This window comes from Pseudophryne corroboree, chromosome 8, assembly GCF_028390025.1.
Source record: "Pseudophryne corroboree isolate aPseCor3 chromosome 8, aPseCor3.hap2, whole genome shotgun sequence".
NCBI classification, from domain to species: Eukaryota; Metazoa; Chordata; class Amphibia; order Anura; family Myobatrachidae; genus Pseudophryne; species Pseudophryne corroboree.
In genome coordinates this window covers 291,724,222-291,748,156 of record NC_086451.1, presented here as the reverse complement: position 1 = coordinate 291,748,156, position 23,935 = coordinate 291,724,222, and the positions used below count along the sequence as shown (strand labels likewise).

Genomic DNA, 23,935 nt, shown 5'->3' with positions numbered 1-23,935 from the left:
AGGATCAATTTCACAGGCGCTCTGCCAGACTGGTTTGTTTTGCACATGTGCAGATGGTGATCTAACATACAAAAATTGCATTTGTTTCACCATTATACTGGGCATTGATAAAGACACTCCCCATTATACAATCACCATCGATGGTTGCTGGCCAACCCTATGTGTTAGTTACATAACTACAACGCTGTTTACACTTTGCTGATAGCATGCTGTGGGGGAGCTTTCTGATTTGGGTCCGCTTCTTCCAAACGGAGGGAGATCTCTGACTGTGTCTCTGATCAGAGACATGGTTTACTGATGTTGCTATGATGGGCAATCACAGATCCCACCCTCATCCTTCAGAGGCAGGGAGCGGGAACATTGCAGAGAATGCAGACATGTACGGTCTCTGTGTTTATGTCTGGACACAGTTGTATTTGTGTGCAGGTGGGCAATAACTAGGGTTGCCACCTCATACCTTTAATTCTGGACACATATTAATTACACAGATTCTGTGGCTGATTAAAACTAGGTAAATGGAGTCTTAAAGTCAGCCAGCCACAGAACCTGTGTCATTAATGTGTCCAGAATAAAAAGGATGAGGTGGCAACCCTAGCAATAACCTGCAGTCGTTAAAAATGCTTCTGCATACTGCCAGCATGTGCGTAATAACCTTGAATCTTTAAAATGAAGTGTTCAGCCAGCGGTGGGCAGTAGCTGAAAGATTCTTTAAATATATCTACATATGGGATCCCAACGCTTGGGATGCTGGTGGTCAGAAGACCAACAGCGGCATCCCGACGTGCAGACTCCCGACACCTGCTGGGTAAGTGTTCTAACCCTCCCTACCCGCAGCCTAACCATTCTTTTTTCTTTACTCTGTACTTCTGATTTTCTGCTCTTAAAGAGGAACCACAATGCCGTGTCCCCAATGTTAAGACTGTTTGAATTAAAGAGTTTGTTTCTCTTTAATAGTCTTTTTTTTTATTTATTTATTATTTATTTTTTTATAAAGACCATACAGTCAGGGTGGCCATAAGTTATGGAAGTACAATACCCAGTATGCTTTTCCACTCAGTATTCTGGATCTGTCATTCCACAATAGCTGGAGATCTGCCTGTCCCAACAGTAGACTATGGCACCTACACTGGAACATGTCTGCATTATACACTTACACGTGATGGGGTGCTTGCATTACTGGCAGTAGGGTCTGTAGAAAGGGATAGCGATGAGTGTGGCAGCCAACTGTATCCTGTTTCTTTCTGAAAGAGAAAACGCACTGCATTCAGAAATATCTGGTTTAGACGTGCTGTGTACTAGCGTTTACAGCATAGGCAATTCCGACTTTCTACTTTTAGAGGGGTAGCAATATTGCAACCGTTGTGATTTCCAGGAATGGCCATAGAAATAACTTGACAGCTTGAATAATTTCACTGACGTATGCTGTGCTCATGGAATCAAAGGGGATTTGGCTTAATCTCATCTGATATACATTTAGAAACTTGCCAGCTGCTTTTCTCTCGACAGTGGCTGTTCTGCAGAGGTCCCTTGCTATGTCATTGCCCTGTCTCTCTCTCTTTTTTCATTACAGTAGTTCTGATTAAAATAGCAGACCTGTTATATATCACAGGCAATATACCTTTTACCATTTAGTACGGCCATAATTATGGTCTTGAATGGCACTTGTAGTATTTACTAACCTTAGTACTTTTTTATGAATTATAAAGAAGATGCACGTAACAGGATTATATGATTGTCTGCGCTTTTATGTAACAGTTTGGGGAACCTGGACATCATTCTGCAGTGGTCCTGATTTCTTCATGGCTGTCCTTATCACTTACTGTACTTCCACAACAAACATAGGTTCAAATGTATTAAACTTTAACAAGATATAAAGTGGAGGAGGACAAATAGAGATAAATGACCAGCCAATAAGCTGCTGTCATTTTTTCAAACACAGCCTGTTACATGGCAGTCAGGAAGCTGATTGGCTGGTCATTTATCACACACTATCCATCTCCACTTTATCTCTTGTTATGGCCTAAAACATTTGGGCCATGGATTCCATTGTTTCCAGTGGAACATTGAGCCTAATCCTGACCATACACTAGGTTGATATGTACGAATACGTGAGACAATCCATCGTATGGGGGCGCACAATGGGTCGTAAGATCGTATGCACATTGTGTCCAAAAAAAAAAACACATTCTGTGCCCAGGAGCTCCCAAGGAGTTCAAGGAAAATCGTGAGACGACTCGCATCGGATACTGGTCATCCTAATGTATGGCCAGTAGAAGTATCTGTAGAATACTAGTTTGGCTGCACAAGGCTACAGATGTTCAGTACAGCATTTCTGTCGGGGCATACATAAATTGTTCCCTGTAACTTGTTAGGTGTGTGTTAATATTGAAAAGTAGGCAGACCAATTTCCACATCAACCTCTGGAACTTCACCAGTGACTTCATTTTCTATATGAAGTAAGGATTTAACAGCTACCTAATTAAAAAAAAACAATGGTCCAAATCTGCATCCAGAGGGTTATACAGTGCACTAATATCCAATTCTCAAAAGAACAGTAATGTCCTCTCATCCCAAATGGCCAGGTATGGGCTCATGTTTTGGTTGTATGGCTTCATGTGTTAGTTTAGGGTGTTGGAAATAATGAAACATATATAAGACAAAATGTCATTGCACATATAAGTGTGGCCTATTTATGTGGGACTCCTGACAGAAAGTTAATGTTAAAACCAAAACACGCTCTTGCTATATGCCACCATTTGAGTTCCATCTACAGTATGTAGAGGTGGGGGTCATATTAATATGCTTTATGACCTTCTTATGTCATCTTTGTTGATTTTCTAGATTAAAAATAAATGATTCCAGTTGAAGCGCCAGTCTATTTGTCACTATTTTGGTGTGTATTTGGGGAAGGACTGTATTTTTTTTTCTGCCTAACCAAAATGAAGGGAGAATGACTGCATAGCACATGCCTTTTTGGTACTGTTGTTGATTAGTGATTTGGGCATCACATTTTTTTACTATAATTTTCATGACATTTTCTTGTCTTGTACATTGTCTGATTTAACTTACTTAACCATTGCTTTATCATTATACATGTAATCTATTCTCTTTAGCCATGTGTAACATCAGCCAAAGTTGCTTTGTTTTCCTGGGATTACAGTATACAGCTACTCTCTGGGTATTCAGTGGAGAGAGAGAGCTGGTGAGCTGTACAGAGGCCCCAGGCAGCAACAGATAAACAAATTTATGAAGCAAAGAAATGGTTCCCCTCAAATGTGCAACCCAAAAGGCTGCCTATTGAGGAGGGAGTAACCAGTGAGGTGACCCCCATACCTCTCAATAGACTAGGAACACACAAAATGTTAGTTCTCCCCTCCACTTGTGCTTCCAAGTACCACAGTATACAGTACAGTGTATGTGTCGAACAGGAATCCATATAGTAAATGGGCCTGTCCAATCATTCAAACGTCCATTTTTCAGTGTAGTTCAGAGAATCACTCTATGGTAGCAGTACAATCTCTGCTCATCTCTCTCCAATTCCCAGCATAAAAAGTGACCTTTCAACTATCATGGAGGGGGAGAGAGATAAGTGTACGTAGCATAATACGTTGAATAATACAAGTATAGAAGGGATCCGAATGGTAGGTCGACATGGAATAGGTGGACAGTCAGTAGGTCAAAATTGACATGGTTGACACCAGAAAAAGGTTTACACGTCGCGGTGCACTAATTGGGGTTCCTGGTTATGTTATACAAAAAAAGACACCAAAAAAGTTTTAAAATGTCATGTTGACCTTTTCATGTGTCTACCTGTTCCATGTCGACCATTTTCACGTGTTGGCCTTGTTCATGAGTTGACCTTGTTCCAGTGTCGACCATGTCAATGTTGACCTTTCGACCTAATCTAGATCGACCCATTGATCCTCTACCAAGAACAGTATAGCACTTTATTATTATTATTATTATTACTATTATTATTATTATTTTTATCCTTTATATGGCGCCACAAGGGTTCCTCCGTGCCCAATTACAGAATACATATGCACATAATCAAAACAGGAAACCGTTGGCTTACAGTTGAAGACAATATAGGACAAGTACAGGGTAACTAAATATAACTACATAAGCAGATGACACTGAGATAAGTATCAAGGTGGCCGAAAACTGCAGGATTTGGGCAGTTGAGGATTATTAAATTAAGAAAAGAACAAAAAAATTATAATATTTTATACTATCAGAGAGCGCATATAGCTGTGTATACATCAAATTTATTACATATACAATAAAATAAACACATGCACAAATAATGTAAATAAAAAATACCAATCAATTGATTAAAAATTCCCCTTACTGCAGCGAATTGGGTTAAGACAACCACTTATAATATATCCAGATTAAAAGTTCATGGTATGAGATATTCTCAATGTATAGTCCTGAGAGAAAGATCCTGTGAAAAAGAACAAAGGTGATGCCTATCGCTAGTGTCCGGCTGTAAGCATATGCGCATGCTCAGAAGGAACTCCTTACGTATCTAATGGGTCACCGGCTTTTGACTCCCGTTAATTGCTACCGCAGACAGCCAAATGCTTTGAAGTGTTAAGACTTAAATGTCCGTGTTTTAAGGACTTATAGGTCCATTCTCGCTGTGCTAATAAAGAGAAGTGTTACCTCTCGACTGTGACTGACATCGTTAACGGGGGCCGTCCACGGATGATCAACAGGCACACCTTGGGCCGTGAGTACAGTGGACATTTCTGCAAAGTCGCCCTATTAGCACAGTGAGAATAGCAGTGCCAATAATGACAGGGGTCCATAGCACCCCTGTCATATGTCACACAGCAGTAATACCTGGGGGAGAAGCGGTATCAATGCATATAACGTGTGCTGATATCACCCCCCCCCACACACACACACACTGACAAATCCTACATCTACCCCAATGCCCCAAGCATAAAATTCAGAGCACAATGACAGACCATCCCACAGTGGCAGAGATCAGGTAATTACCGGCTATGTAAAGAACTGCCAACGGAATACTCTTAAAGTGAGTTTGTTAAAACCAGAAGGTGTCCCGGGAAGCCTCTCTGGATTCTCTTTCAGTCTTTGTCATCCCATTACACGCCACCACCGTCTGTTTGGCCCTCTCACGCGCTAACGTGTTTCAGCCTGCTCTGGGATCTTCCTCAAGGCAATATGTGCTTCCAAAGTCACCAATAAATCCTTAAATAGCCAGTTTGACTAATCAAATCAAATTTACAATCCTAACTAGACATAAATCAGCTGTTATTACTGACCCCTACATCCCGCTCGCTCCAAATTCTGACAGTCTGAATGCCGACTATCAGGAACTATTCCCATCCATAGACTGGGAATAGAACCTGTGGTGAGCGCAGTGAGCATGCAATGGGCTTCGTTGCTCTCCCCCTTCTCTCCCCCCAACCTCCCCCCATATTTCTGTATTAATCTTGTTGCGGCATGTCATTTCTACTTTAGGTTGCTAGGCGACCATATATATATCAATTTAAGTACATTCCCGCAAGTCAAAGCGTGTGTGTAGTTATAGAAAACGATTGGAGGTTTGTAGTACTTATTTGGGGCATGTGATAAATTCTCATTTATGAGTCATTTCAAAGAAAATAGGCAAATGGTGAGTTTTCTTTTTAACACTATACAGTATATTGTACATAGAAGTGCCAGTGGAGGGGATAATCAGTCTGCCCAATATATATATGCATAAACAAACAAAGCAATAGTACGAAAGGTGGAGGTGAAGTACTGTTGATAATGGCCAGATCTGACTCTAGGCTTGTACTGAAATGCCATTGCTGTGTGGAGTGTTCATTAGCTGAATTTAATGCAAGCTAAGCAGATGCTTACTCTCTGGCTGCTCGGCACAATGACTTCCTGACTACGGTATTTACTAATGCTGACCTCTACTAAACCTTTTATGCATTGTTTAAATTCACTCCTCCCTCTACATCTGTTCTTTCTATAGAAGTTTGGCCTCAATATTGTTGAACCACAAGTTTAACATAGAAACTCCCTTCTTTTTTCTTTGCAGCATTAACTTCCACAGGACAAGCACAGGAAAAAAAGGGCCAAAATTCTTTGTGACCTTCCACGCAACGCTAGAATTATTGTTGTATTATCTCTCCTGAAATGTACTAACCAAACTACCGGTTTCTTTCAGGTGGGTGTACATGGCATTAGAATAGAATTCATCAATGAAAAAGGATCCAAAAGAACCGCCACGTACTTACCGGAGGTTGCAAAGGAGCAAGGTCATTGATGCACTTTATTTCATAACAATTGGTTAAAGATATAAACAAAAAAAAATTTAAACGTACAAACCAAAATACAATATGTGACCTTGCACTGATGTCAGATGGTGGATCATTTAATTGTAAGGCTTTTATCTTACATGAGATTTTACTGATTTTGTGAATGCATATGTTTAAATGTTAACATTATTCCTCTATAGGTCAGTAAGCTTGGAAAGTGTGACGTCTCTGGTCATTTGTGTGTTAAGTCAGTGACTGATCCAGAGTGGTAGTCAAGGTGGGCTATTTAGCATAGCCTGGAGCCTTTCTGTACTCTGGTGGATGACCAACACCTTACTCCAACAAGTGTGTTGCTGCATCTGCATGTCTGTGCCTAAGAAGCAGTCATCTTGCCCCTCCTAGGGAGTGCAATCTCCTCACTGAATCTGCCACTATTCAAATGTAGACATTTTGTCAACCCAATAGAAATTCAATGAAAAAAGCATTATCGCAGAGGTTAACAGGTTATTGACAATGGATCTTGTTAATAGGAAAAAGCAGTAGTGTGAAATGTATATTTAACATGTAGTTAAATGTTAGTGTATTTGCAATCGAATGAGAGAGAAAATCAGCCATAAGCATGTGCCCCTCCATTTCTATTGTACTGTCTGCAAAAATGATCTTGTGAATGTTTGATAGTTTGTCAACAATCCCCATTCACGCACTGTGGGGTAACAGCATGCGTCGCTAATGTGCGTAGCGACTAGCACTGTGACCTAGCTAAGGATTGCAGAAACGGAGGCCAAATGCAGAAATACAGTTTTGTATAAGTAACCTTTTCTTTTTCTTTTTTTTTCTTTTTTTTTCTTTTTTTTAAATAAAAGCCAACATGCTCATGTAGATAATAGATGTCAGATACACACTGGGGATTTGCTGAGCCATAAATAAGTGTTAAAACGCATCCAAATAAACACTGAATATGCTGAATAGCAACTTTAAAGACAATCACTGCATTAAACCAAAAAAACACAAGAACTGTATTACTATACGCTATATCAATTTTTCATTTAACACGTCGACACACAATGTTCATACATTCTTTTTTTGGTTATTTTAACTTAGTCCTAAACCTAGCCCTAAAGATCAACAAACATATGTTGGCATTTTGGTGTAAACATATTAATCATTAACATTCTAAACATTTTAACAGTCACCCTAAATGCATGTCGGCCTAATGAACATGTCTACATACTGTCAAAATTCAAAACTTGCCGGCTTTCTGAATGTCGGCAAGTCACTGTGTCACATGCCACAAACAGAATAAAGACTATCAGAAATCATGCAGTGATTGTTTCCTGTATCCCTGTGCTAGCCGGACGAGTGACGCTATAATCCATGAGGCAGCGCCTTGAAAATTGTACTGTTAATGTGAGAAATGAAGGCGTTAAGATTTTGGGGGTGTCCAGATTATAGATCTACACTAAAAAGGTCTGCCACCAATGGTAGACATGCATTAGGTCGACAGGGTCAAAAGGGCCGACATGTAATAGGCAGACCATTCAAAAGGTTGACATGACAATGGTCGACGCAGGTTTTTTTTTTTTTTTTTTTTTTTTTACTTTTTCATACCATACACGTGGACTACGATTGGGAATAGTCACCTGTGCTGAGTGCAGTAAGGCACCTTGCCCCGAGCAATGCGAGGGGACGTGTTGCACTAAAGGAGCTTGTTTGGCAGGAAAGTGAAACAGCACCCAAAAAAGTCTACCTTTTTTGTCGACCATTTACATGTTAACCTTTTGAATCTGTCGGTCTTTCCTACTGTCTACCTATTCTGTCGACCTTTTGACCCTATCGACCTAAAGCATTTTTACCATTAGTGGTAGACCTGTTCGCTAGACCTTTTTAGTGTAGATCTAATAATCGACACCCGATTTTGGGATCATTGATCTCCAAAGATGATGATGATAATTTTATTTATAAAGTGCTCTTTCTCCAATAGGACGCAAGGCGCTTATACAATTTTTAGAGTAGTTGAGCCATAACATTGTACATAGCGACATTTGAGATCAGTATTTGTACGTGTTCCAATAAGCAGACGTTTGTGTATTTCATCAGATGTCGAGCCACAATTTAACAATAAACCATTTAATGCATCCAATGCCAAGAGACCGTAAAACCTACTGTACACTAATATGCAAAGTGGATGATAATATGAAGATGGGAAAGTTACGGCACTTGAATTTAAGATTACACTTAAAAAGAGGCTGATTTTTATGCTTCAACGAATGCGCACTTTATTATATACACAGCTACAAGCACAAAACCATAACATGCTAATACTTGCAAATGGGGAAAATGCAGAAATAAAATCTAATTAAGAAATGGAAACCTCATGGTGTTTCTAGTTTAGTGGTTTAGACCTTAGTTGGTTTTTTCACTCAAATTATTTTTGAAGCAGAGACATAAGTATTACACAGAAATGATTTACAGCATATGTTCATGCACTATGTGCTGCCATATTGTAGAAACAGAGCACAGACCAGTGGTTGATCCAAAGGCACATCCACACTTAATCACTTAATATACATTGTACAGCACCATTCTCACGCCTAGCTTAGATTTGGTGCAGCTACTATAGACAGCAGTGGCGTAACTAGAAATTTTTCTCCCCCAAGCCAAAAAATTATTTGCTTCCCCCCCCCCCCCACCATAATTGGCACTAGTAAAGGGACAAACATGCGCGCGCCGTAGGCGCACTCCATCAAAAAGGGGGCGTGGCTTCGTTTAAATGGGTGTGGCGTCACATAAAGGGGCGTGGCATTGCAGGAAAAGACTACCTTATACCCCAGTTTTGCAACCTGCACGCCCAGACGTTAGTCACCACAGGAAAGAAAAATAATCCTGATTCATGCCCCTTACATTATTTGTCATTTTTTCTCCTTATAGTAATGCCCAGTATACATTATGCCACATACTGCAAAGGCCCTCAGACATTATGACACACACAATAATGCACATGACACAATATGCACACACTGTAATGCCCCCGACACATTATGCCACACACCGTAATGCCTGTGACACATTGACAGGAATCGCAATGCCAGTTATACATTATGCTACACACTGCAATGCCCCTGATACATTATAGCACATACAATGTCTGTGACACAGTATGACACACACCGCAATGATCCTGAGACATTATACCACAATTCCCGTGATATAGTATACAACACACCGTAATGCCTGACACATTATGACACACACTGCAATGTCCGTGATACATTATGCCACACACCGTAATGCCCATTACACATTAAGTTCTACAGTAAGGCTTCTAATTACTTTTCTCTGACGTCCTAGTGGATGCTGGGTACTCCGTAAGGACCATGGGGTATAGACGGGCTCCGCAGGAGACTGGGCACTCTTAAAAGAAAGATTAGGTACTATATCTGGTGTGCACTGGCTCCTCCCTCTATGCCCCTCCTCCAGACCTCAGTTAGTATCTGTGCCCGGCCAGAGCTGGATGCACCCTAGGGGCTCTCCTGAGCTTCCTAGAAAAGAAAGTATTTGTTAGGTTTGTTAGGTTTTTTATTTTCAGTGAGATCTGCTGGCAACAGACTCACTGCTACGTGGGACTGAGGGGAGAGAAGCGAACCTACCTGCTTGCAGCTAGCTTGGGCTTCTAAGGCTACTGGACACCATTAGCTCCAGAGGGATCGAACACAGGCCCAGTCCTCGGTCGTCCGGAGCCGCGCCGCCGTCCCCCTTGCAGAGCCAGAAGAACGAAGAGAAGTTGAAAATCGGCGGCTGAAGACTCCGGTCTTCATTAAGGTAGCGCACAGCACTGCAGCTGTGCGCCATTGCTCCCTTAGCACACCACACACTCCGGTCACTGATGGGTGCAGGGCGCTGGGGGGGGGGGCGCCCTGGGCAGCAATTAGATTACCTTACTTGGCGAAAAGCACATAATACAGTCTGATAAACTGTATATGTGCATTAACCCCCGCCATTAAAGTACATAAAAGGACAGAAGCCCGCCGCTGAGGGGGCCGGGCCTTCTTCCTCAGCACACCGGCGCCATTTTCTCTTCACAGCTCAGCTGGAAGGAAGCTCCCCAGGCTCTCCCCTGCAGTATCCTGGTACACAAAGGGTAAAAAAAGAGAGGGGGGGCACATAAATTTAGGCGCAAAACTGTGTATATAAGCTGCTATAGGGGAAAAATCACTCAGATAGTGTACATCCCTGTATTATATAGCGCTGTGGTGTGTGCTGGCATACTCTGTCTCTCCAAAGGGCCTGGTGGGGGAACGGTCTTCACATAGAGCATCCCCTGTGTGTGTGGTGTCGGTACGCGTGTGTCGACATGTCTGAGGTAAAAGGCTCCTCTAAGGAGGTGATAGAGCGGATATGTGTGTGGGAGGGTGTCTCCGTCGACAACGCCGACACCTGTTTGGATATGTGTAAGTGCTCAGGTAAAATTATTGCACAAAAGGTTAGGGAACAGAAAGGAAATCTTCAGAGTCTCTCTATGTTCACTATCCAAAATAACAAAGTATCGACACGGAGTTTAACTCCACTGTCGACTACGATAATGCAAAGTTACAGCCAAGAGGGCTAAAAGATATTCAATATATGATTATTGGAATAAAAGATGATTTGCATATCACTGATGACTCATCTGTCCCTGACACGAGAGTACACATGTTAAGGGGAAGAATGCTGAGGTAAATTTCCCTCCTCTCATGATGAAAAAGAGCGGGAATCTCCAGACAAGAGACGGCAGCTTCCCACAAGAGAATTCTCAGGCTGTATCCTTTCCCCACTAGGGCCAGGATGTGTTGAGAATCTTCCCCTTGGGTGTCCTGTTTGCACTAGCTATTCTCAGGGATCCTGCAGATAGTGTGCACATTCTAGTATACTACCCAGACCGGCGATTGTGTCGGCATGGGTTTATAGCGCTGTGGCAGCGTGGACAGGTACCTTATCAGCAGAGATTGAGACCCTAGTATGCATATAAATATTTTAAGATGCTGTCTTAAGTGATAGATATATAATTATAAAGCATGCCCAAAGGGACATGGGTATACTGGGTCCTAGAGACAAAAGCTATGTCGATTTCTGCTTGACGTGTCCTGTAGAATATACATTGGACAGATGATGCCGACTTAAGAGGCATATGGAAGGCTGAGGATTGTGTGGAGAAAGGTTCTCGGGCCTGGTCTCCACAGCTATAGCTGGTAATTCTGATATTTTGCCTTATATTCCTGCACAGCCTAGGAAAGTACGACATTATTAAATGCAGCTTTTCGAATAAAGAAACAAGAAAGTCTGAGGTGCGTCCTTTCTTGTCAGAGCCGGGGGCAGAGGAAAGAAGCTGTACAACACAGCTAGTCCCCAGGAACAGAAGTCCTCCCCGGCCTCTACAAAAATCCACCGCATGTCGCTGGGGCTCCACAGGCGGAGCTAGACCCGGTGGGGACACGCCTTCGTAAGTTCAGCCACAAGTGGGTTCACTCCCTGTTAGATCCCTGGGCAATAGAAATTGTATCGCAGGGATACAGGCTGGACTGTGAGAAGATGACCCCTCACCGAGGACCCGGCGGGCTTCCCCCCAAGAGAGGGAGCCAGTGTTAACTGCAATTCGTAAATTGTATCTTCAACAGGTGGTGGTCAAGGGTCCCCTCCTTCAACAAGAGGGTGTTATTATTCGACCATGTTATAATCCCGAAACCAGACGGTTCGGTTAGACCCATATTGTATTAAAATCCCTGAACATATACCTGAAAAGGTTCAGGTTCAAGATGGAATCGCTAAGAGCGGTCATTGCAAGCCTGAAATGAATCGGGACATAAGGGATGCATACCTTCGTGTCCCCATTTATCCACCTCATCAGGCGTACCTCAGAATTGCGGTACGGGATTGTCATTACCAATTTCACCAAGGTAATGGCGGATATGATGGTGCTCCTGCGGAAGCAAGGTGTCACTATTATCACATACTTGGATGATCTCATAAAAGCGAGATCAAGAGAGCAGTTGCTGGACAGCGTATCACCTTCTCTGGAAGTGAAACGGCAACACGACTGGATTCTATATATTCCGAAGTCGCAGTTGGTTCCTACAGCTCATCTGCCTCGCCTAGGCATGATCCTAGACACAGACCAGAAGAGGGTTTATCTCCCGATAGAGAGAGCTCAGGAGCTCATGACACTGGTCCGGAATCCATTGAAAAACAAAACAGGTGTCAGTGCATCACTGCACTCGAGTCCTGGGAAGGATGATGGCATCATACGAGGCCATCCCCTTCGGCTGGTTCCATGCAAGGACAATGGAACTTACTGGACAAGTGGTCCGGATCACATCTTCAGATGCATCGGTTAATCACCCTATCCCCCAGGGCCAGGGTGTCTCTCCTGTGGTGGCTGCGGAGTGCTCACCTTCTCGAGGGCCGCAGATTCGGCATTCAGGACTGGGTCCTGGTGACCACGGATGCAAGCCTCCGAGGGTGGGGGGCAGTTACACAGGGAAGAAAATTCCAAGGTTTGTGGTCAAGCCAACAGACTTGCCTTCACATCAATATCCTGGAACTAAAGGCCATATACAACGCCCTAAGTCAAGCGGAGTTCCTGCTTCGCGACCAACCGGTTCTGATCCAGTCAGACCGCAGGGGCTCATGTAAACCGCCAGGGCGGCACAGGGAGCAGGGTGGCGAGGATAGAAGCCACCAGAATTCTTCGCTGGGCGGAGAATCAAGTAAGCGCACTGTCAGCAGTGTTCATTCCGGGAGTGGACACGACCTCCACTCGGGAAAGTGGTGACTTCATCAGGAAGTCTTCACGCAGTTTTGCAAATTGATGGAAACTGCCTCAGGTGGACTACATGGCGTCCCACCTCAATAAAAAGATAAAAAAGGTTTTACGCTGGGTCAAGGGACTCTCAGGCGATAGCTGTGGTCGCACTAGTAACATCGTTGGTGTTCCAGACGGTCTATATATTCCCTCCTCTTCCTCTCAGACCCAAGGGCTGAGAATTGTAATAAACGGAGGAGTGTGAACAATATTCTTTGCTCCGGATTGGCCAAGAAGGACTCGGTACCCGGAACTGCAAGAAATGCTCTCAGAGGACCCATGGCCTCTGCCTCTCAGTCAGGACATGTGGCAACAGGGACCCTGTCTGATCCAAGACTTACCGCGGCTGCGTTGGACGGCATGGCGGTTGAACGCCGGATCCTAGCGGAAAAGGGCATTCCGGATGCAGTTATTCCTACGCTGATAAAGGCTAGGAAAGACGTGACAGCAAGACTTTTTCACTGTATATGGCGAAAATAGGTTGCTTGGTGTGTGGCCGGGAAGGCCCTACAGAGGAATTCCAGGGGGGTCGATTCCTGCACGTCCTACAGTCAGGAGTGACTATGGGCCTAAAATTAGGATCCATAAAGGCCAAGATTTCGGCCCTATCCCTTTTTCTCTCAAAAAGAACTGGCTTCACTGCCTGAAGTTCGGACGTTGTTACAGGGGTGCTGCATATTCAGCCCCTTTTGTGCCTCCTAAAATCCCACTGGTTTGAGCCACTTAAGACCGTGGAGCTAAAATATCTCACGTGGAAAGTGGTCATGCTTTTGGCCTTAGCTTGGACTAGGCGTGTGTCAGAATTGGCGGCTTTGTCATGTAAAAGCCCATATCTGATCTTCCATATGGAAAGGGCAGAATGGAGGACTCGTCCCCAATTTCTCCCTAAGGTGGTATCATCGTTTCATTTGAACCAACCTATTGTGGTGCCTGCGGCTACTAGGGACTTGGAGGATTCCAAGTTGCTGGACGTAGTCCGGGCCCTGAAACTTTGTTTCCAGGACGGCTAGAGTCAGAAAGACTGACTCGCTATTTATCCTGCATGCACCCAACAAGCTGGGTGCTCCTGCTTCAAAGCAGACTATTGCTCGCTGGATCTGTAGCACGATTCAGCTTGCACATTCTGCGGCTGGACTGCCGCATCCTAAATTAGTAAAAGCCCATTCCACGAGGAAGGTGGGCTCTTCTTGGGCGGCTGCCCGAGGGGTCTCGGCTTTACAACTTTGCCGAGCTGCTACTTGGTCGGGTTCAAACACTTTTGCAAAATTCTACAAGTTTGATATCCTGGCTGAGGAGGACCTTGAGTTTGCTCATTCGGTGCTGCAGAGTCATCCGCACTCTCCCGCCCGTTTGGGAGCTTTGGTATAATCCCCATGGTCCTTACGGAGTACCCAGCATCCACTAGGACGTCAGAGAAAATAAGAATTTACTCACCGGTAATTCTATTTCTCGTAGTCCGTAGTGGATGCTGGGAGCCCGTCCCAAGTGCGGACTCTCTGCAATACATGTATATAGTTATTGCTTAACTAAAGGGTTATTGTATGAGCCATCTGTTGAGAGAGGCTCAGTTATTGTTCATACTGTTAACTGGGTATAGTTATCACGAGTTGTACGGTGTGATTGGTGTGGCTGGTATGAGTCTTACCCTGGATTCCAAATCCTTTCCTAGTAATGTCAGCTCTTCCGGGCACAGTTTCCCTAACTGAGGTCTGGAGGAGGGGCATAGAGGGAGGAGCCAGTGCACACCAGATATAGTACCTAATCTTTCTTTTAAGAGTGCCCAGTCTCCTGCGGAGCCCGTCTATACCCCATGGTCCTTACGGAGTACCCAGCATCCACTACGGACTACGAGAAATAGAATTACCGGTGAGTAAATTCTTATTTTAAATTACCTGCTCGTTGCCAGGGGTTTCATGCTCTTGGTTCCATGCACGGTGCCAGGGATTTTCATGCTCAGGGTGTCATGCTCGTTGCCAGGGGTTTCATGCACTGGGTGTCATGCTCGTTGCTAGGGGGTAGTGCTTGTTGCTAGGGCCGTGCTCCCAGTGCCACATATGCCCCCAGTGCCAGATATTCCCCCACAGTGCCAGGTACATGCCCCAAGTGCCAAATATACCCCCCCCCCCCCGGTGCCACATATGCCACCAGTGCCAGATATTCCCCCACAGTGCCAGGTATATGCCCCTAGTGCCACATATGCCCCCTCAGTGCCACATATGCCCCCTCAGTGCCTGCTCCCCCCAGTACCAGATATTCCCCCACAGTGCCAGGTATATGCCCCCAGTGCCAGATATTCCCCCACAGTGCCACATATGCCCCCTCAGTGCCTGCTCCCCCCAGTACCAGATATTCCCCCCCAGTGCCAGGTATATGCCCCCAGTGCCAGATATTCCCCCACAGTGCCACATATGCCCCCTCAGTGCCTGCTCCCCCCAGTAACAGATATTCCCCCACAGTGCCACATATGCCCTCCTCAGTGCCTGCTCCCCCCGCTCCTTTGTGTTGGAGGGACACGGAGGGCACAGCGCGCGCCTCTCCCGTGTCCCTCCTGGCTCTCTGTCGGGTCTAATAAAGGAAGTGCTGGTTCGTGAGCCAATCAGAGCTCATGAACGGCACTTCCTTTATTAGACCGGCCGGAGAGCCAGGAGGGACACGGGAGAGGCGCGCGCTGTGCCCTCCGTGTCCCTCCAACACAGCAGCGGAGGGAAGGAGACCGCAGATTGACATGCGGACGCTCGTCCGCATGTCAATCTGTGCTAAGTCAGTGGCGCCCCCGCAGCCCCTCGTCCCCAAGCCACTGCGGGGGCAGTAGTTACGCCACTGATGGACAGGTTCCCTTAATCAGTCTGTTGGTATTTTTGTGTACCTGTTACTTACAGGCCATGGGACTAGTCATTTAGTTTCTTCACCCAATATCCATCACTACCAATTTACTAGAAACCAGTGTTACGGGCTCTTAACCCAGGCTGTCTGCAGGACACTGGCATGGATTTAGGTACTTTTAAAATGATACATTTGTAAGTCTGCTAGGAATATGTTTCAAACAAACCTAACAAGATATAATCAATCACTATAATTATAGGCTTGACACAATGAGTATTGAGCGCAGAAGAATAAAAGCAGCTCCTTGTTGGTAAATTGAGTCCCCTAACTCACACAAGAGCTGTACAACGAGGTAACAAACAAAAATGTCACTACAATCTGTAACACAGATATTATACTTATACGGGTGCTTCTTAGGGCTCTCTCAATTTCACTATACACTCCCCGTACATGTGAGATCGTCACTAACATGTGACTGTAGAAGGAATAAGGTGAGAGATTCTTTCAGATTTCATCCACTATCTGTGTACCCCGTCGCAACCAATGGAAATGCACCACGTGTGATGCAGTTAACCACTGATGCTTACATATGCTTTGTAGATGTACATAAAGCTATCTTTCTCTAACGTCCTAAGTGGATGCTGGGACTCCGTAAGGACCATGGGGAACAGCGGCTCCGCAGGAGACAGGGCACAAAATAAAAGCTTGAGATATCAGGTGGTGTGCACTGGCTCCTCCCCCTATGACCCTCCTCCAAGCCAGTTAGATTTTTGTGCCCGGCCGAGAAGGGTGCAAACTAGGTAGCTCTCCAGAGCTGCTTAGAATAAAAGTTTAGTTAGGTTTTTTTATTTTCAGTGAGTCCTGCTGGCAACAGGCTCACTGCATCGTGGGACTAAGGGGAGAAGAAGCGAACTCACCTGAGTGCAGAGTGGATTGGGCTTCTTAGGCTACTGGACGTTAGCTCCAGAGGGACGATCACAGGTTCAGCCTGGATGGGTCACCGGAGCCGCGCCGCCGTCCCCCTTACAGAGCCAGAAGAGACGAAGGTCCGGTGAAAGCGGCGGCAGAAGACATCCTGTCTTCAAGACTAAGGTAGCGCACAGCACCGCAGCTGTGCGCCATTGCTCTCAGCACACTTCACACTCCGGTCACTGAGGGTGCAGGGCGCTGGGGGGGAGCGCCCTGAGACGCAATATAACACACATATACCTTAGCTGGCAAAAGGAATACATCACATATAGCTCCAGGGCTATATGGATGTATTTTTTCCCCTGCCATTTTACACAAAAAAGCGGGAGTTAAGGACGTCGTGAAGGGGCGGGGCCTATCTCCTCAGCACACTGGCGCCATTATTCCCTCACAGCTCCGCTGGAAGGACGGCTCCCTGATTCTCCCCTGCAGTACTGCATCTGATTCAGGGTAAAAAAGAGAAGGGGGGGCATTTTGGCAGCAAATAACTAGATTAACAGCAGCTATAAGGGATTAACACTTATATAAGGTTATCCCTGTATATATATAGCGCTGGGTGTGTGCTGGCAGACTCTCCCTCTGTCTCTCCAAAGGGCTAAGTAGGGTCCTGTCCTCTATCAGAGCATTCCCGGTGTGTGTGCTGTGTGTCGGTACGCGTGTGTCGACATGTATGAGGAGGAAAATGAGGTGGAGGCGGAGCAGTTGCCTGTGTTAGTGATGTCACCCCCTAGGGAGTCGACACCTGACTGGATGATTGTGTTTAAGCAATTAAGTGATAATGTCAGCAATTTACAAAAAACTGTTGACGACATGAGAAAGCCGGCAAATCAATTAGTGCCTGTTCAGGCGTCTCAGACACCCTCAGGGGCCCTAAAACGGCCGCTACCTCAGTGGGTCGACACGGATCCAGATACAGATACTGAATCTAGTGTCGACGGTGACGAGACAAACGTAATGTCCAGTAGGGCCACACGTTACATGATCACGGCAATGAAAGAGGCATTGAACCTTTCTGACACTACAAATACCTCAAAGGCGGGTATTATGTGGGGTGTGAAAAAACTGCCAATAGTTTTTCCTGAGTCTGAGGAAATAAATGAGGTGTGTGATAAAGCGTGGGTTTCCCCCGATAAAAAACAGCTAATTTCTAATAAGTTATTAGCACTATACCCTTTCCCGCCAAAGGTTAGGGCACGGTGGGAAACACCCCCTAGGGTAGATAAGGCGCTCACACGTTTATCTAAACAAGTAGCGTTACCGTCCCCTGATACGGCCACCCTCAAAGAACCAGCTGATAGGAGGCTGGAAAATATCCTGAAAAGTATATACACACATACTGGTGTTATACTGCGACCAGCAATCGCATCAGCCTGGATGTGCAGTGCTGGAGTCGCATGGGCGGATTCCCTGACTGAGAATATTGATACCCTGGATAGGGACAATATTCTGTTAACTATAGAACATTTAAAGGATGCATTGCTATATATGCGTGATGCGCAGAGGGATATTTGTACCCTGGCATCAAGAGTAAGCGCAATGTCCATCTCTGCCAGAAGAGCATTATGGACCAGACAGTGGTCAGGGGACGCAGATTCCAAACGGCACATGGAAGTATTGCCGTATAAGGGGGAGGAGTTATTTGGGGCTGGTCTAACAGACCTGGTGGCCACGGCAACGGCTGGAAAATCCACCTTTTTACCCCAGGTTACTTCACATCAACAGAAAAAGACACAGTCTTTTCAAACTCAGTCCTTTCGTTCCCATAAGTACAAGCGAGCGAAAGGTCACTCTTTTCTGCCCAAGGGCAGAGGAAGAGGAAAAAGGCAGCACCATGCAGCCGCTTCCCAGGAGCAGAAGCCCTCCCCTGCTTCTGCCAAGTCTTCAGCATGACGCTGGGGCTTTACAAGCAGACTCAGACACGGTGGGGGCCCGTCTCAAGAATTTCAACGCGCAGTGGGCTCACTCGCAAGTGGATCCCTGGATTCTACAGGTAGTATCACAGGGGTACAAACTGGAATTCGAGGCGTTTCCTCCTCATCGGTTCCTGAAGTCTGCTTTACCAAAGTCTCCCTCCGACAGGGAGGCAGTTCTGGAAGCCATTCACAAGCTGTACTCCCAGCAGGTGATAATCAAGGTACCCCTCTTACAACAGGGGAAGGGGTATTATTCCACACTATTTGTGGTACCGAAGCCGGACGGCTCGGTGAGACCAATATTAAATCTAAAATCTTTGAACACTTACATAAAAAGGTTCAAATTCAAGATGGAGTCACTCAGAGCGGTGATAGCGAACCTGGAAGAGGGGGACTATATGGTGTCGCTGGACATCAAGGATGCTTATCTCCACGTCCCAATATATCCTTCTCACCAAGGGTACCTCAGGTTTGTAGTACAAAACTGTCATTATCAGTTTCAGACGCTGCCGTTTGGATTGTCCACGGCGCCTCGGGTCTTTACCAAGGTAATGGCCGAAATGATGATTCTTCTACGAAGAAAAGGCATCTTAATTATCCCTTACTTGGACGATCTCCTGATAAGGGCAAGAACCAAGGAACAGTTAGAAGTCGGAGTGGCACTATCTCAGGTAGTGCTAAGTCAGCACGGATGGATTCTAAATATTCCAAAATCGCAGCTGATTCCAACGACACGTCTACTGTTCTTAGGAATGATTCTGGACACAGTCCAGAAGAAGGTGTTTCTCCCGGAGGAGAAGGCCAGGGAGTTATACGAGCTAGTCAGGAACCTCCTAAAACCAGGACAGGTCTCAGTGCATCAGTGCACAAGGGTCCTGGGAAAAATGGTGGCTTCTTACGAAGCGATTCCATTCGGAAGATTCCATGCAAGAACTTTTCAGTGGGATCTACTGGGAAAATGGTCCGGATCGCGTCTTCAGATGCATCAACGGATAACCCTGTCGCCAAGGACAAGGGTGTCTCTCCTGTGGTGGCTTCAGAGGGCTCATCTACTAGAGGGCCGCAGATTTTGCATTCAGGATTGGATCCTGGTAACCACGGATGCCAGCCTGAGAGGCTGGGGAGCAGTCACACAGGGAAGGAATTTCCAGGGCTTGTGGTCAAGCATGGAAACATCTCTTCATATAAACATTCTAGAACTAAGGGCCATTTACAATGCCTTAATTCAAGCAAAACCTCTGCTTCAGGGTCAGGCGGTGTTGATCCAGTCGGACAACATCACGTCAGTCGCCCACATAAACAGACAGGGCGGCACGAGAAGCAGGAGGGCAATGGCAGAAACTGCAAGGATTCTTCGCTGGGCGGAAAATCATGTGATAGCACTGTCAGCAGTGTTCATTCCGGGAGTGGACAACTGGGAAGCAGACTTCCTCAGCAGACACGACCTTCACCCGGGAGAGTGGGGACTTCACCCAGAAGTCTTCCACCAAATTGTAAACCGTTGGGAAAGACCAAAGGTGGACATGATGGCGTCACGTCTAAACAAAAAACTGGACAGATATTGCGCCAGGTCAAGGGACCCTCAGGCAATAGCAGTGGACGCTCTGGTAACGCCGTGGGTGTACCAGTCAGTGTATGTATTCCCTCCTCTGCCCCTCATACCGAAAGTATTGAGAATCATAAGAAGGAGAGGAGTAAGAACTATACTCGTGGTTCCGGATTGGCCAAGAAGGTCTTGGTACCCGGAACTTCAAGAGATGCTCACGGACGAACCGTGGCCTCTACCTCTAAGACAGGACCTGCTACTGCAGGGGCCTTGTCTGTTCCAAGACTTACCGCGGCTGCGTTTGACGGCATGGCGGTTGAACGCCGGATCCTGAAGGACAAGGGCATTCCAGAAGAAGTCATCCCTACTCTGGTAAAAGCCAGAAAGGAAGTAACCGCAAAACATTATCACCGCATTTGGCGTAAATATGTTGCGTGGTGTGAGGCCAAGAAGGCCCCTACACAGGAATTTCAACTGGGTCGTTTCTTGCATTTCCTGCAAACAGGACTGTCTATGGGCCTAAAATTAGGGTCCATTAAGGTTCAAATTTCGGCCCTGTCGATATTCTTCCAGAAAGAACTGGCTTCAGTACCTGAAGTTCAGACATTTGTGAAAGGGGTGCTGCACATACAGCCTCCTTTTGTGCCTCCAGTGGCACCTTGGGATCTCAATGTTGTGTTGAGATTTCTAAAATCACACTGGTTTGAACCATTGTCTACGGTAGATTTAAAATATCTCACGTGGAAGGTGTCGATGCTGTTGGCCTTGGCTTCAGCTAGGCGTGTGTCAGAATTGGCGGCTTTATCATGTAAAAGCCCTTACCTAAATTTTCATTCTGACAGGGCGGAATTGAGGACTCGTCCTCAATTTCTACCTAAGGTGGTTTCTGCATTTCACATGAACCAACCTATTGTGGTACCTGCGGCTACTAGGGACTTAGAGGACTCTAAGTTGCTGGACGTTGTCAGGGCCTTGAAAATATGTTTCCAGGACGGCTGGAGTCAGGAAAACTGACTCGCTGTTTATCCTGTATGCACCCAACAAGCTGGGTGCTCCTGCTTCAAAGCAGACGATTGCTCGTTGGATTTGTAGTACAATTCAGCTTGCACATTCCGTGGCATGATTGCCACAGCCAAAATCAGTAAAAGCCCATTCCACAAGGAAAGTGGGCTCATCTTGGGCGGCTGCCCGAGGGGTCTCGGCTTTACAACTTTGCCGAGCAGCTACTTGGTCAGGGGCAAACACGTTTGCTAAATTCTACAAATTTGATACCCTGGCTGAGGAGGACCTGGAGTTCTCTCATTCGGTGCTGCAGAGTCATCCGCACTCTCCCGCCCGTTTGGGAGCTTTGGTATAATCCCCATGGTCCTTACGGAGTCCCAGCATCCACTTAGGACGTTAGAGAAAATAAGATTTTACTTACCGATAAATCTATTTCTCGTAGTCCGTAGTGGATGCTGGGCGCCCATCCCTAGTGCGGATTGTCTGCAATACTTGTATATAGTTATTGTTACAAAAAATTCGGGTTATTATTGTTGAGCCATCTTTTCAGAGGCTCCTTTAAATTTATCATACTGTTAACTGGGTTCAGATCACGAGTTGTACGGTGTGATTGGTGTGGCTGGTATGAGTCTTACCCGGGATTCAATATCCTTCCTTATTGTGTACGCTCGTCCGGGCACAGTATCCTAACTGGCTTGGAGGAGGGTCATAGGGGGAGGAGCCAGTGCACACCACCTGATATCTCAAGCTTTTATTTTGTGCCCTGTCTCCTGCGGAGCCGCTGTTCCCCATGGTCCTTACGGAGTCCCAGCATCCACTACGGACTACGAGAAATAGATTTATCGGTAAGTAAAATCTTATTTTTCCACCGCCACTTTAATGTATCATGTATAAGTCCGAATACCAGACGGGTAAAACGAAAACCATTTATAACACCAAACAAACTTTGAAATGGGGGTATTCAAGCTTTTTCCACATCAGTTCACGTTAATGTTGACATAGAGGGTAATACAGACTTGATCGCTAGGGTACGTTTTTTGCAGCCCTGCAATCAGGTAGTCACCGCCTACAGAGGGAGGGTATATTTTGTGTGCAGGTGTGCGTTCGCATTTGTAGCAGTTTGTGCAGTCTCTGCTCAGCCCAGGACTTACTCTGCCGCTGCGATGGATTGCTGGTGATCGGGACCGGAGCTGACGTCAGACACCCTCCCTCCAAACGCCTGGTCCCTCCTGCGTTTTTCTGGACACTCCTTTAAAACGGTCAGTTTCCACCCACAAACGGCCCCTTCCTGTCAATCGCCATTCGATCGCCCGTGCTGATGCCTGGTGCAGTCGTCTGACGCGCCTTTGTGGTGCATGCGCAGTTCAGACCTCAATTACCCACTTTTATTTAAGATGATTATAGGCTCCAAATAGTGCGATGTTAAACAAGGCTTATATTTATATAGCCAATCGTTTCTAGAGGCTTAGCAATGCCCAGAAAGCACAAGCAAAAACCAGAGGCACCATCGGGGCGGATATGGCCTCACAATGTCCGTCTCTGTAAGGGTGGCAGTGAGACTACTATGCTCCATCCAATCCGTCTACCAGGTTACCATGACCACATCTGATTGATTGGATGGAGCATAGTAGTCTCACTGTACGCTCCTGTGACTGGTGATTGTTAACTTTGACCTTAACGTGAGCTGAAGTGAAAAAAGCTTGAATACCCCCCCCTTCCCATTTTAAAGTTTGTTTAGTGTGATAGATAAATGATTTTCGATTTTCCCGTCTGGTATTGGATTTCTTACATTATACATTAAAGTGGCGATGGAAAAGATACCTTTATGTGTATCTACAAAGCAGTATTATATGTAAGCATCAGTGCTTAACTGTATCTCGCGTGGTGCATTTCCATTGGTTGCGACGGGGTACACAGCTGGTGGATGAAATCTGAAAGAATATCTCGCCTTATTCCTTCTACAGTCACATGTTGGTGCTTATGTGAGACTCAAGTTGATATCGCACTATTTTGTGTTTGCATTTTTTTAGATTTCCTTTATTTTTAAATTATATATTATACATGTATGCGGAGTGTATATTGGAATCAAGAGATCCCTAAGACGCATCTGTATAAGTATAATATCTGTTAAAGGTTTTAGCACAATTTTTGTTTCCTCTTGTAAAGATATAGTCAATATCTTCAGTAAAAACTGCATGTATCTGTACAGACTTTATATAATGTTCAGTTAAATGTAACTTTGCGATTTATTTCACTGTAAAATACATGTATGTTTGATATATATTTATGCCATGATGCTCTATGTAACAGTATGTTTATTGTCCAGTTAATGAACTAGTGTAAAGTTGGAGCTTCAGTACCTAATATAAAAGCAAAGGTCTTCTTGTAATATAGTTAAGCAGCAGTAAAGTGCTCTCTAATAGTTATGTACATATACTTACAATTTTGTAGACCTACATGTGTAATTTTATACTTTAATACCTTAATGTATTACCTATATGAATGTCTCTGATTACAATCTTGGTTTGTCCTATACTTTAGACCAATGGGCTTTGGACTGTACTAT

The 23,935-nt window shown here is 45.3% G+C and overlaps 1 protein-coding gene across 3 annotated transcripts in view; it reads left to right on the top strand.

Annotated features, from left to right (window-relative positions):
- AMMECR1 (AMMECR nuclear protein 1) overlaps nucleotides 1-23,935 on the top strand; it is a 463,662-nt gene that overhangs the window by 401,279 nt on the left and 38,448 nt on the right. For all 3 annotated transcript variants that reach the window (XM_063937304.1, XM_063937305.1, XM_063937306.1), the window contains one exon: nucleotides 6,191-6,281. In XM_063937304.1, coding sequence (XP_063793374.1) covers nucleotides 6,191-6,281 — 91 coding nt within the window. The remainder of the gene's footprint in view (nucleotides 1-6,190; nucleotides 6,282-23,935) is intronic.